At 38.0% G+C, this 15,217-nt stretch overlaps 1 protein-coding gene across 1 annotated transcript in view; it reads left to right on the top strand.

Annotated features, from left to right (window-relative positions):
* LOC134795963 (serine-enriched protein) overlaps window positions 1-15,217 on the top strand; it is a 35,363-nt gene that overhangs the window by 8,105 nt on the left and 12,041 nt on the right. Inside the window, exons 3-5 of the mRNA XM_063767855.1 lie at window positions 10,070-10,205; window positions 11,144-11,182; window positions 12,327-12,444. Coding sequence (XP_063623925.1) covers window positions 10,070-10,205; window positions 11,144-11,182; window positions 12,327-12,444 — 293 coding nt within the window. The remainder of the gene's footprint in view (window positions 1-10,069; window positions 10,206-11,143; window positions 11,183-12,326; window positions 12,445-15,217) is intronic.

Raw genomic sequence — 15,217 nt, 5'->3', positions numbered from 1 at the left:
GACACCAGGGAGCCGGTGTGTGCTGTGAAGGCTGTGCTGGCTGCGAGGAGCAGGTATTTCTCTCCCTCTTTTACTTTAGCGTTCATTCTAATCGCATCCTCGTCTACTGGTTCAAACCCCAGGATCTTCTATAGCTTACCTTCCAGAACAAGTCGGGGCTGACCGAGGACATGAAGTTTCTCGCATCGATGCCCGAGCTCTGTGACGTCACGTTCCTCGTCGGAGACACCAGGGAGCCGGTGTGTGCTGTGAAGGCTGTGCTGGCTGCGAGGAGCAGGTATTTCTCTCCCTCTTTTACTTTAGCGTTCATCCTAATCGCATCCTCGTCTACTGGTTCAAACCCCAGGATCTTCTATAGCTTACCTTCCAGAACAAGTCGGGGCTGACCGAGGACATGAAGTTTCTCGCGTCGATGCCCGAGCTCTGTGACGTCACGTTCCTCGTCGGAGACACCAGGGAGCCGGTGTGTGCTGTGAAGGCTGTGCTGGCTGCGAGGAGCAGGTATTTCTCTCCCTTTCTTACTCTAACGATTTTCTTCATTAAATTCTCGTCTACTGCTGAATAGCCTAGTATGCGACTTTTCTCCCAAACCTTTTCGACTTGCAATCGACATTATTCGGTCAATCTTCTGGCAGTCATCAATCGACTATTATCTTGTTGGCCATTTTTGATTCAAGACAGCGCGTAAGTATAGCTTAGCGGGTGAGGGGTTCCAAATTATGCGAACACAATTGTATTCAAGATACCTATTAAAAGCTCGCGTACAATATTTTGAACACCGCACCCGCTTAACTTCTCCTCCTGACTGTATTATTAATGCCTGGAGGTATTTGCTAAGTTTCGTAAGCTTATTACGAGTACATTAAATATGTATGATTCTCCCTAAATCTTAAAAGATTAATTGAGAGTTATCTGGTATACTGATATGGTAGTAGTATAGCGTAGGTAGATCGTTTTTTACGTACATAATATATATATTCTTTGATTACTTTTTTTACCGCCTCAGCCTCACATTTTAGTACATTGCTCTATTTCCGTCTTGGGATTGGTTTTAGAAAAGATTGATCGTGCTATGGGTAGAAACGTGAAAAAAATTGATTGTGTGGGTACTTGTTACCGATTTCTAGAGTCTCTCTCTCTTCCGGGCTATATATCCCACATGGTGATGGGGTCAGCTTTCCGTGTTATTTGCTTCCACTTCGCCCTATCCTCGACGTCGTTTTCGGACACTTTGCACTCAATCATATCTTTTAGCACTACGTCCTTCCATCTTGTTTTCGGTTTACCTCTGCCTCTTTTACCGGGGATGGAAAGTCGTAGTGCCAAATTTCCGACGTAGTCTGGTGGTCTCCTTCTAACGTGGCCATACCATCGCAGCCTACTCTCCTGCATTTTGTCGGCGATGTCACGCACGCCCAGGCTGCCTCGCACGTACTCGTTGCGGATTTTGTCAAGCCTGGTAACGCCGCACATCCACCTCAGCATCTTCATTTCGGCAACTTGAATGGTATGCACGTTCTTTTGCGTAACTGCCCACGTCTCGCTGCCATACATCAGTACGGGCCTTATGATACTTTTATATATCAAACCTTTCAGTTTGACCGGCATTCTTTTGTCACAGGTGACACCCGTTACTTCCCGCCACTTCAGCCATGCAGCGGCTATTCGGTGCTGAATGTTGCATTCTATATCCCCAGAAATGTGCATCATACCACCCAGATATTTGTACTGATCGCACATGGTGACTAGTTGCCCATCGATGGGTATCGGACTATCGTCGCGTGGGCTTGGTTCATTCAGGGATAAAAACTGGGTCTTGGCAACACTCAACACTAGGCCTCCGGCTTGCAACTGGTGTTTCCATGACAAAAGGGCGTTTTGTAGCTCGCTACGGCTTTCAGCGCAAATGGCCACGTCGTCGGCGTATATAAATGTCCATTTTGCTGTATCTTGTGCCTCCTCGGTAAGTGAATCCAAAGCCAAGCAAAACAGGAAGGGGCTCAGTACTGAGCCTTGGTGAACGCCTTCCGTAACCGCTACTGGTTTCGTCTCCCCCACCACTGTCCGCACCATCGATCGTGCATCCCTGTACATGTCGGCAATGATGTTGACATAGTGCTCGGGGACGTTCTTCTTGCGAAGGCTCCACCAGATTGTGTCCCTCGGGACACGATCAAATGCCTTTTCCATGTCCAGGAATGCAACGAACAAAGGTTTCTTTTTGGAGCGATATTCTTCAGCAATCGTACTTAGAGCAAACATGGGATCCGTAGTTGACAAGCCAGGTACGAAGCCATAGTGATGTTTTGATAATGAGCACTCTGATCTTAACCGACTATCAATCACTCTCTCGTAAAGCTTCATAGTGTGGCTCAGAAGCTTGATGCCACGGTAGTTATTGCACTCGTACTTGCTTCCCTTTCCCTTGTAAATCGGAACTATAGTGCTCAATCTCCATGCCTCTGGCATTTTGGAAGAGAACAACACCTGATTAAAGAGATTGGTAAGCAGTAGGACTCCATGTTCTTGTAGGCATTTCCAAGCTTCCACCGGGATACCATCAGGGCCTACGGCTTTCTTGTTGGACATTCTTTGCAGCGCTTTCTTAACCTCGTGTGGCTGTATTGGAGGTATAAGACCTACATTTGCTACCATTTCCGGAAGCAGTGTAGCAGCTGGCGAAGGGTTTAGAAGTTGTTTATAATACTGATGCCAGGCTGTTATGACATCTCTATCCCTATATAACAAGTCACCATTGGGGCCCTTAATGGTTTTACACCTAGCAGGATCCTTTGTGCTCCGACATCGCTGTTTCGCGAGCTTGTAAATGGACTTCTGGCCTTCTTTTGTGTTTAACTGCCTATAAAGGTTTTTCTGTGAGTTTGCCTGTTCGATGGCTATTACTTTTTTGGTACTCTTTTTTGCTATTTTGTATGCTTCTCGATCTTCAGGGGATTGAGAGGACTGCCAGGTTTTGAAGGCAATTTTCTTGGCATGAATGGCATTCTGTACGTCTTGTGTCCACCACCAAGTTTCTCTGTTATGTCTTCTTCCCCCTTTTGTGCGACCGAGAGTTTTATTTGCTGCAGTTATAATGGACTTGCTTAAGAGCTCCCAGGTGCTGTCAACATTTAAGGTATTGTCTACCTTAAGATTGGCCAGATGTTGACGGAACTCCGGGATTTTTTCACCTTTTAGGTTCCACCACTTGGTGAGCTCTGGAGTTTGTGTTGGTTTCTCCTTTGGTATTTTCTTAAAAGCCATGTCCATCACAACAATGCGGTGTTGTGGAGTGACACATTCTCCCGGAATAACCTTGCAGTTTGTAACCCGACTAATGCACGCTCGGTTTATTAAGATGTAGTCAATTTGCGATGATGTCTGACCGCTTTTGTACGTAATAAGGTGTTCTGGCTTCTTAGCAAAAAAGGAATTTACTATTGCGAGATCAAAAGCTGTGGCTGTTGCGAGGATGACCTTACCAGCGTCGTTTATTGTACCGTATGCGTGACCTCCGTGTACTCTTTCAAATGCACTGTTTGATTCTCCAATATGGCCATTTAGGTCACCTCCTATCAGGATGGTTTCCTTTGTAGGTATTTGCTGCAGTGTACCTTCTAGGGCGGCCCAGAATGTATCCTTCTCGTTTTGGCTACAACCCACCTGGGGAGCGTACGCCGAAATAACATTTAGGACTTCCCCTCCCACCAGTACTTTTAGAGATATAAGTCTGTCACTTATACGATTGATCTCTAGGATGTTGTTTAGGTGTTCTTCCTTAGCCGCAATTCCTACGCCGTTCCTTTTATGCTTAGCGCCTACGTACATGAGCTTGTAGCCTTCCCCAATATTACGGGCTTTTGATCCAGCCCAGCGAGTTTCTTGTAAGCAGACAAAATCTACCATTCTGCGTTTAAAAAGTGAGGCAAGCTCCTTCGTCTTTCCAGTTAATGTTCCTACATTAAGAGTGGCGAAGCGGACCTTCAGGTTACAACTTTGGACTAGCGTCGTTAGCCGAGCCCGTCCATGACTCGGTAGCCCTAGCATACTATTCGCAGATGTAGGGCGATGTGTCTGCGCGTCGTTTTGCGGCGACGCCCTATCCATCATACTCGATGCATTATGTAACCTTCTCATTTTCTTTTCTAGGAATTTGGCTATTTTTTGGGTTTATTAGTCCAGTACCGATTGCCATCTGACGTACCAAAACCTGCCTACACAAAGCAGGAAAATCCATGATTTTTAGGTGTTTAAATCTGAGAGAAACCGATTTCTAGAGTAAAGAGCTATTATGGAAGTATTTTCTTTGCTAATAAAATTAGCTTTATCCATATCGTATAAATTGGTAGGTAAGGTAAATTAAATTATATCTTCTAAACGTAGATGTAAGAGACAATCTAAATTATCGTATAAAAGTTTCATTATATATTATTATTCCAAGAAAAAATGTCTTATTACTAATAAGTTATTAGCAATATTATATGACCGTAGTATTATTAAATATTAAAACTACAAACAAAGCTTTTCGCAAAAAACAATGTTTAATTCCAAACAAATGCGCTGTAAAAGCTTGTTATCCATTTTTATGCGGAAAATTCCATTTTGCCTCTAGCCAGGAATCGGAGCACTACAGCGGCATTCTGATTTTAAAATTTGTTAATGTTTTCATATTGTTATGATACAACCTTAACCTACCTTTTCGATTTAGACTACCACAGCCCTACTGCCACAAATGTAATAAATCTGGGCGTAATATCAGTCTTGACATTTGCGGTAGCAATGTAGTCAGCAGTAATGTCACGCTGCAATACTGCAGTGCAGTAATGCTGTCAACTGCATTACAGGAAATGTCAAATTTAGTATCCTCCCTCCTTGCGTTGTATTCCTCAATATTGAGGGTCGTTGAATAGAAGAAAGTGATTCAAAACGGAGGTCCTTTTGAATCACTTTCTCTCTCACGATCTTTCTCCATCTGTTTCTGTCCTTGGCGGTGTGGAGAGCCATGTGAACTGTGGAGTCAAGAGCGGTGCGGATCTGGTCAGACCAAGGTATTGGGCTGCGTCCACGTCCAGGCCTTTTCCCATCCACTTTGCCGGTCACATGAAGCTTTTCGAGGTTGCCACCGTCTTTTCTTGCTATATGTCCGAACTTTAACTTAGACATTTGCGTAGACAAATTTAGTATATGTCTCGATAAAATTACCTTTTTGACGTTTCTTGCAGCAATGCAGGCGACCTTACTGCCGACTGAATTGCTGCTGCAAATGTAAAAATCGATGATGGTGCCCAGATTTTGCCAGGATTGTGTGGGACTTGGAGAGCATCAGGGTATTTTGCAAACCTCAATTAACCAATAGAAGCTAGCTAAAATTTTCGAGTTGGACAGAGGAAAAGGAAGGTCACGCTGTAGCTATAGCATATTGTGGAGAGTGAAGGGGTTAGACAAAAGTTTTTGGAATAAGGGATTTAATGGGCGGATCTTATATAAAATGACCATCCCGGAAATATCGGGTTCTTAGGGATTATTCCTTTTTTTCATAAGGCGGGTTGCCTACGGTACGATTGTACGCAGAGACGTTGCGTGAGTCGTGACGCGGTGTCTACTTAGTCTGTATTAAAACCTTAACAGATTCTAAAATCAGAATACCGCTCTTCTATAGGTACTTATTCTATGGTTATTGTAGGCGTAACAAGAAGCTTTGTACCGGATGACTTAATTAGGCAGTGGGAACTCGGAAAATACAAGTTATTTCCAAGATTACCGAATCGTTTCTTAATTAAAGCACGAAACAAGTAACAAATTAAAGTTTGCGAGGAATTGGTGATGAATAAAAATGATGATGAATTATTTTCTTCCATTAAGACGTTTTTAAGCAAATATATTCAAAGTGATTTTTTTTTATCAATTACGATGTTAGATTCTGCTAAAATAGGTATTCTTAATTAAAATGAAATGTGTAACAAATATTTTTTCACATTTGTAGACATTCATTATATTTTCTCTGTGTTATGTAATTCTTTTGTGCAAATGTTACTACTATTTTCGTTAAATATGAGTGTGACTTACCTAAGAATCGTCATGTCGAAAGAAAAATCACTTAACAATTACTATATAAGTAGCTATATAAAGTCACAAGTCAAATATACACATGAAAAAGATACCTACTGGTATCAGAACCGATTGAAATACGAGAGGTCTCCAACGGTATCCCCCATTTACTTACCTATAATCGTTTTTACTCGCAATATTTACTGAATAATATACATTTTATGGTAAATATGATCCGTCTCCTGGTTCCAGTTTACCATATTTTACGAATTACAAATCCTTCAAAATCCTTTTGCGACGCGTCGTCGACTTGAGGACTCTTATCCTTTCTGCGATTGACGGATTTCCATAAAGTCTTGGATTTTCTTTCGAAATTGGGTCTTTTTTTACATCGACGAACACGGCGCTTTGACGTTGCGATATTAAAAATTTCTACTTTTATCTTTTCAAGGCAGAAAAGATCTCAAAGAATAAGCATAAAGTAGAACGTGACGACGTAATTAGAGTCAGACCGAGAAAAGTCTGCAGCGATTTTGACAGCCCACGCAGTGCAAGTGTCATTTTAAACGTCAAACTTCTATGTAATTATGATGTATAAATAACACTTGCACTGCGTGGGCTATCAAAATCGCTACAGACTTTTCTTGGTCTAACTCTATATCAGGGATGTTACGGAGCTCCGGTTCCGTTTCCGTTAAGGCGGAACTTCCGTTTGGTATTACACATCCGTTTCTGTTCCGGTTCCGTTATGTTTGAAACGGAAGTTATAACGGATGTCAATGCTTCGCGCGGCGGCGGCGTACATCAAATATGTACAAGTATCATACCAGTCATTCGCTCATCGCCCCGCTTGCCACGTGCTACGCTAATTTGTTGTTTGTTTGTATACTTTGTTTTATTCGTGTTATTAAAATTAAAATCGTATGTGTTCTGTTGTGTACTGACTGTGTGTAGTGTGTGTGGTGAATGTTAGTGTGTAAAAAACGCACAATGAAGCCGAAATCAAGTTCGATTTGGAACTATTTTGATGAAGTTAGTGGGACACGGCTAAGTGTAAACTTTGTCTGAAGGTTTATTCTAGAAAGGGGAAAACGACTAAATCGTTAAAAAGTCAGGCTCCGATTCTGGTTCCGGTTCCGTTTTCGGTTCCGTTTTCGGTTCCGTTTCCGTTTTCGGTTCCGTTTCCGTTAAACTAAATTGAAAACATCTGTTTCCGTTTTCGGTTCCGATAAAACCACATCCGATACATCCCTGCTCTATATTATCAGGATCGGACACAATGATTGTATGCAACTTTTAATAGGAGTGATAGAGTGTAATAGAATTGCTTTTACCTTTGTTAAAGTCGAACATTTATTGTTTACCTAATAATAACACAGTAATAGTCCACCCAAACTTCAATCCATAGACCGGTATACTGTTCACTTTTTCTACAATAGTCCCAATGCCTGCTGCGACCGGTTCATGGGTGTCTATTGTTGCGCCTGTGAACGGGTTCCAGCAGGCGTTCTACATGACATTAAAGCTCTCCAAGGGGCCTCTACGTGTTGGATCTATATCCCCACGCAAGCCTATCAAAAGACCGGGATTTATAGGCCCGTGAAACCCGAAACACAGTAATAAGTACAAAATAAGTTCTAAAGTGTCATTCTATGGAACTTGCTAACTTTGTAAACAAACCGCCATATTGAAATTGTCTCTGAATGATGAATTTACTAATGACTTTTGTTTAAGATAAGATAAGATAAGATAAGATATCGTTTATTTGCGTGAATTATGGTAGCTAACAGATGTTACATAGTTTTTATAGGTCACGACATAATTCAGCCGAAAATGACGGCATGCAAATATTACAGCCTTAAACACTAATTATCAAGCTTGCAAATTATACCATTAAGACATCTATACACATTTGGAGTTGGATTTGCATTTGGTATGCCCACATAAAATAAATAATAATAGAAGCAATGTCAAGGTTAAAAAAATTAAATTAAAAATTAATAACAATTGTCAACATGCACAAAACAAAATGAAAATAAATTTAATCAACATGCATTCAGGTAAGTAAATTATTTACATTTATGTACAACACATCATTCTTATCTAATATTTGTTAAATCTGCAGTTACTAGTTTCGAGGAAGTCTGTAACGGAATAAAAACACTGTTCCGTTAACCAGCAAGTACATAGTTAAGTACATAGTTAGCAAGTTCCATGGAATGTCACTAAGTCATAATAGTGGATATTCCGATGGATTACTATCTACTTATTTTGTTACTTATGCTTTTTTTTTTGACATTTAGATTTTATTCTAGAAATTCTAGACTAGTATTTTTTTATACAATCTTTTTAATGTTTGACGATCCTTGTTAAATTTGATATGTATAATAATCCAATTTTATTATGGAATAATATTAACATCAATAAATTGCTCTGATAATTAGATTAAGATTAATTACGATTCATAAGAGCTTGTTGCTAGGCCTACATGAATAAAGTATATTTTTGATTGATTTGATTGATTGATAGTTGACATGAAACCAAGCTTGGCTTGCAATTATAATCGACTAACTGACATACATTGTTTATTATATTATTATGTTGTCAGCCAATTTGAAACGTGTTTTCAAATTACTCCCTTTGCTTTGTTATATCCCGTTTGGTGGTTACACGAATGCAGCTTGTTAGTGTTGGTTAACACTTGAGTCCTTTGAGTTCTCAGCTTTGAGACTCGACTCAGGTTTTCAGACTCTAACAATGAGGTTGAAACTTCTTTTCAACTTATTAGAGACACGCGTCATTTTTAGAGACTGGAATCATTATTTTCAGAGAGCTCTCAATTTTCTTAAGCCCAGTTTCTTTACTGTTAATTTAGATAGAAGCTGACAAATTTTTGACATGGTCTTTATTCGGAGGCTCCTTTTGAGTTGGAGCTAAAAAACTTTTTGGAGATCTGAGCCTCGTGAAAACGAGTCTAGTTCTTCAAATAATAGACTCAAAAGACTCGAGTCCCTACCAACACTACCCCTTGTCCAAAATTACCAAACGGGCTAAAGCAATGTCAAGTATTCAGTCATAAAAGCCAGGGACAGCATTTTTGACATGACTCAACCGTACTAAATGCGGCTACCCGGGCCCGTCCCACGCCCTTTCAGAGGTCCACAAAAGCCGAGACATAAAAGATATGTTAATTTACTGCTTTTAAATCTAAAACAAAGAGTAAATACGGCTCTTCTGAGGGTCTTTATTACATTTTCATGGAAAGTTGTTTAACAAACATGGGTGTTAAGTTACTTTAGGCAAGAGGCTTTAGGACGGCAAATTATTATGGTATGTCCTCGGTGGAATTTATTGCCTGAAGCACAATACTCACTAGGCAGAATACATTCATTCTCATCTGATATTTATTTACTAAATACCCCCAAATGGTGAGACGTTTTAGCATTGTATTATCTGAATATTGCTAGTGTGGAATTTATTGAAGTAAGGGCTCTTTTCCACGGAATTAATCCGTTTTTAGCAGGTTCAGTTTTCTGCAGGATCCCGTTTAGTAGGTATACTCTGGCACACCCACTTTGCCAGTAGAAAAAGGCGGCATAGAAAATTTGAATTTCGTGCCTTTTTCTACTGATGAAGTGGGTGTGCTTGAGTATAGTTCCGTTCGAATTTTTTTATTCTGCTTTGCCACTACAAACTGGATGACGTTGTCCAGTAAAAAACGAGAAGTGAAAAAATAGGAGTTCCCATTAGCATTTCTTTGTAGTTTTACATGTACGTATGTAAAATGTATAATTATTGGTGCAATAAATAATATTTACTTATACTTACTTACTTACTTCCTGCATACTCTCTTTGCCTGGATGTACCCAGTATTCTCATTATTATTGCTGTACCACAACAGGATGCAAACGAATGTGTGTGAACACACGTATGATTTTTGCGGGATTTGGTAAAAATCATGTAAAAACCGTTCCCGCAGAACTAGACCTTAATGGGTTATTACCATTATTCTTTGTTTCAGGGTATTCCAAAAAATGCTATACCAAGCGCCGAGTCCCCAAAGGAAGAAGGAGCCTGCCCCTCGTGAAAATAAGCTGCGGTTATTCCTGAAGCGGTCTTCAGAACCGCTTCTTAACCTTCAGAATGCAGCACAGCAGGTATTTACCATGGCTGTTTCTTTAAATGCAAGTGTGTGAATGTTTCATGTGACCCTTGCAATAAATAAGTATATAATATACGCAGTGATTTTGTTATAATCATACCTTGATGGGTCAATTTGTGGGTCACAATGAACAACTTTTAGTATGTAGCCAACACCGAAAACGCAAAAATAAATGTGCCGTCTCAAACATTTCGGCGATATGACAATGTTTCCTATAGAACAGCAATTTATTTAAACAGTTTCGGAGTTAGCTCCTTAGTAAAATTTGTTCAGTAGGTCCTATTTGCTCCTCACAGTATGGTCAAACATAACAAAATCATACTGTATTTACAGGTGGTTTTTTCAACCTATTTATAGCCATATCTTGCGAAATAATTATACCATTCATAATGAGCAAGTTTACTTTCGAGCCAACCTTGAAAATACGGTAAATAAAATGGCTGTTACATTTTAGCTTATCAGATGTCGATGTTTTCTATGGGAAAGTCGATTTCTTTTCTTGATTTCGGGGTTGGTCCTTTAGTAAAGATCGCGTTCAATATAATCTGTGTAAGTATATTCATCTCGCAAAATTTGGCTAAGAGTCGAAGAAACACGCCGTATACGGATATAGTTACCTAAAGACATCCCTATGGTAATAAATCCCTTATTGGCTTTGCTTGAATATAATGAGGTATATAAGTAGAATCAATATCCTTGAGCTAACCAGTTTTCCTCATTTTCCCTCAAGGAATATCTTTCCATAAAGTGTCATTAGTGAGGAAGACTCCCATATCCGTCAGGAATTTTTGCAAAAGTTTTATAGGATTCACTCGGTAGCGTTTTATCAAAATTGGATTTTTATTGATGTTATCCAACCGTCCGACATTGATTGAGAAGGTTTATTTTTAGGAAAATTCATAAGGATAAACGCTTTTATTATTTTCACAACAGAGATCCGCTTTCGCGCAGCAATTGGCTCCAATTCAAGAGGTAAAAACTAAATTAAACGGTGTTGTAGGGACACTTCATCAGTTCGAAATTTTTCAATGTTTTTAAATTTTAAATTTAATTGCGTTTTTGTGTAGTTAGGATTGGTTCGTCTCTCTGCAAAATGGATCTTTACCAACGTGGCAATTTATTTGATAATTAGGGTAATCGGTGTTGCATGCTTCATTTTGTCTGTTTAATATTATGTGAAGGTAAGGTTTAAATGTCGTGATTTTTGTAAAATATTTTGGAAGACACTTAATTTTATTTACTAGTTTCCACAAGACATAATTAATTAAAACACCACTGATCAAAGAATAAACGTAATTTATAAGTTCAACTTCATTTATAAATGAGGTAGGTAGGTACCTAATGAAGTATTCTTAGTACTTATTGAAATGTGTACTTTTTTCGTGTTTATTCTTTGAAAATATTTTATTATGTTCTAAATTGAAATTTTAGCATGTGATTCAATCGATATTGTACTTTATCCAAAGTATTTTTTTATCACAATCGCGCACAGTATTGTCTCTCAGCAATCTAATTTTACTTAAATGATTACTCAACCTTGTATATAATTAATATTGAGTTTTTAAGATTTTATTGATCCTTTCATTTATTTACTCCGATCCATTTATTATAATTTCAAAGTTTGTTAAGATTTTAACATTGATATGATACAATTAAGCCGATTGGTGCGCATGAATCGCACTGCGAGTCGTGTCAAGACAGTGTCAAGATAGTATCGTACCAAGATAAAAACTTTAACAAATTGTAAAATGTCCGATTATCACTCCATCAAATTGACACTAAGTGTCATTCTATGGAACTTGCTAAACTATGTAAACAAACCGCCATATTGAAATTTTAAAAGAATAATGAATTTACTAGTGACTTTTCTTTACATAGTTAGCAAGTTCCATAGAATTACACTTTATGTGTATAAATTAGTTTCTATGCAACTCGCTCGTACTTGCATATTAGTGCGAGCGCGATGTAGGTATAGAAAGAAAGTTACGCTGACGTCAGCGAATATGAACATGAAGTCAGGAAAACTTACGAATATGAAGACTTATGTCAATGGCAGTCGTGACTGAGTTTGATTTATATTACGTTGATTTGATTGTATTTCCTTATGTCCATCTAGCCATCGTCCCAGCAGCATCAGACGCTGATCATCGAAGAGTTTGAGCCTGATGTGTTCCGTCAGCTCATTGAATACATTCACACTGGGTGTGTTACCCTGCAGCCCAGGACTTTGCTTGGTAAGTTTATTCTTCTTCTTTGTCGTCACACTCTTGTCAAAGTGGTCGTGGTCGTCATATCAGGGCCGGTGGCAAGCTTCACAATCCATCGCCATTCCTCCCGTACTGTAGCCCTTCTTGTACATTCATGGTGTGGTTCATTCTGACCAGTCTGACCAACGCATTGGTGACCTACCGCGCCTTGTGCCTTCGACTTTTCCCTTTACTTTCCGGTAAGTTTATACTTACTATTAAACTATCAAACTACCAAAGTAAATCTTCCAACTATATTCCATTAGTATCACTAGGTACACCTTATAAAACAAAGCCCTCAACCGCGTCTGTCTGTGTGTAGGTACGAGTATATACATACTCAAAAACGACTGAACGGATTTTCATGCGGTTTTCACCTTTCAATTGACTGATTCTTCAGGAAGGTTTAGGATTATAAAATGTTAAGGTTTTGTGTAATCCGTGCGAAGCCGGGGCGGGTCGCTAGTCTTCAAAAATATCTTCATTCAGATGTGACTGTAATTTCAGTGTCGTAATTCTATGGTAAAATATGTTTATTTACCGCCCACGCCGTAAATATGTAATTTTCCTCCCTTAAAGCAGTGACACATTTTGTAGCTTTTATATTGATCCTTTTAGCTATATCGGAATCTGCCGGTATAAGTCACTGAAAAAAAGTTGCATTTTTAGAGATTTCTGTTTTAAAAAATCGAGAACTGTGATGTAAAACTTGATAGAACGTGCACATATTGATTTCTGAAAAGGGAACAGCAAAATCCACAGGGGATGGGTGTTTACATTGTAGGCGAGGATTGCAAAATAGACGTTTTTGTATTGAACGGACTAGTTTCAAATAAAAAACGAATACCTACATGCTATAGTCCGTTTTATTAGCATTAGAATCGCTTACCTTCTAAGAGATCTTGACGTGTCTTTTTATCAAAAAACACTTTTTAATAATCAGTCACAGCAAATGTAACAATTATAAATCATATACGATTATTTACATTTTTTTGCTTTCTTAAGTAATATAAAGTAATTTTAAAAAGCGTATTTTAATATTTTTTTTATAAAAAGACACGTCAAGATTTCATTGTTGACCTTTTTTATAATGCTAAAAAAAAACGAACTATATAACCGAATGTATGTAGAGGAAAGCGTGTAGTATGGATATACCTATCAAACGAAAGATTATGATATTTTTCCAAGATTCAAGATTAGTGAATAATGAGCTTTCTATTTGTAAATTAGGAAGATTTTATGAAAATTACAAATAATATAATATATTATTATGCGAAAAAAAAAACAACTATATTTAATTCATTTGACATTGGGGATTGTTTTTATAAAGACGGAAATAAACATATTTCTTATTCTATTTTTTAAACTCTCATGTCATTTTTAAAATGGAAAATGTCGAATCCCAAACAAAAAAAGTTCCCGAGATTTCGCAATTTTGGAAACTTTCCAACACATCAGTAAATTTATACATCAGAAATAGTTTTAAGCAACGTCTTAACCCAACTTTCTAAAAGTACTAGTGTTGATTTTTAACACAATTCTACAAGAAGAAGATAACGTATAAGGTAACAGGCCGAAAACAAAAGGAAATGTTGATACTGTGTAATTAAATAGCGGTTAATCAAATACCCGAAAACAAATTCACAATATTTGTACAGCGTCCCTTCCAGAAATTATTTCTGTTAAACAAATATGTATAGCCCCTTTTGCTCAAACGCTCTGAAATGAATTCATTTGTTAACAGAATCGAGTTTAATCAGTGTTTCTTGTGATGGTTATTTATCTGCTTCCAAATTTATGGAAATCGTTTTGATACTTACTTTGTTATTACTTTTGTTTTCAATTTGGTAGGTATTGGTGCTTTGAGTATTGGCGCATTGTTTTTAGAAGAATGTGCCGATATTGAAAAAGTTTTTAAGTTTATATTGGAAAATGTCTATCCGAAAAATATTTCATAAAGCGTTTTGATAAAAACACTCATGTAAAATAGAACAAAAAAGTCATACTACTGGTGTGATACAAACAACGTAGTATGATGTGAAGACAATAACGCGATACTGGACTGGGGAGTTGAGTAGACAATAAAATCAACTTTCTGATTATTATGGACTTTGTATTTATCAATAAAAATTGATACGTCTATTAACAGGTGTTAGGTATATTGAACTAGAATCTCCACTAGATAAAAATGTAATATCTAATATATAAACTGGCAGACGTCACACCTTTAAGGATGACTCACAAAGAGTTTAAAATGACTCGCGTTAGAACGATCCGGGTCCGGGCAGTGGCGTCCAATACTTTGTTTTCTATGACAGGTGATATATTATCACGTAAAAAAAAAAATTTGTAATGTCTTCTATAGAAAACTAACAGGCCTATTCGGATTTCGAGATAATCACAAGATCTTGAGACGATTTAGAGATCAACTAGAGCTACATTAGATATCGACTAGATGTGACTTGGATATCTAAGTCATAACTTGTCGAAATCGTTTAAGAGGACCTCCAGAATCGCGGAAACGTCAAATTTGACATATCTTTCTTACAAATATCTTTAAATTATCCGTATCGTAACTTGAAGTCTACACTGAGAGAAAAATCATCACCAGGAATTAAAAAACAGTTCTGTACTGGGGGAAAAAAATAAGTTTTAGTAATAATTATGGAAGTTTCACTGTTTCTGTATAATTTATTTATTTCTACAAACAGCTCAGTACCTAATCCAAAATCTAATTTCAACAAACAGACTTTAGTAAATG

The sequence above is a fragment of the Cydia splendana genome, chromosome 13 (assembly GCF_910591565.1).
Source record: "Cydia splendana chromosome 13, ilCydSple1.2, whole genome shotgun sequence".
Classification (NCBI taxonomy): Eukaryota; Metazoa; Arthropoda; class Insecta; order Lepidoptera; family Tortricidae; genus Cydia; species Cydia splendana.
Note: the sequence above shows the minus strand (reverse complement) of the source record. Positions and strands in the feature narration are given on the sequence as shown.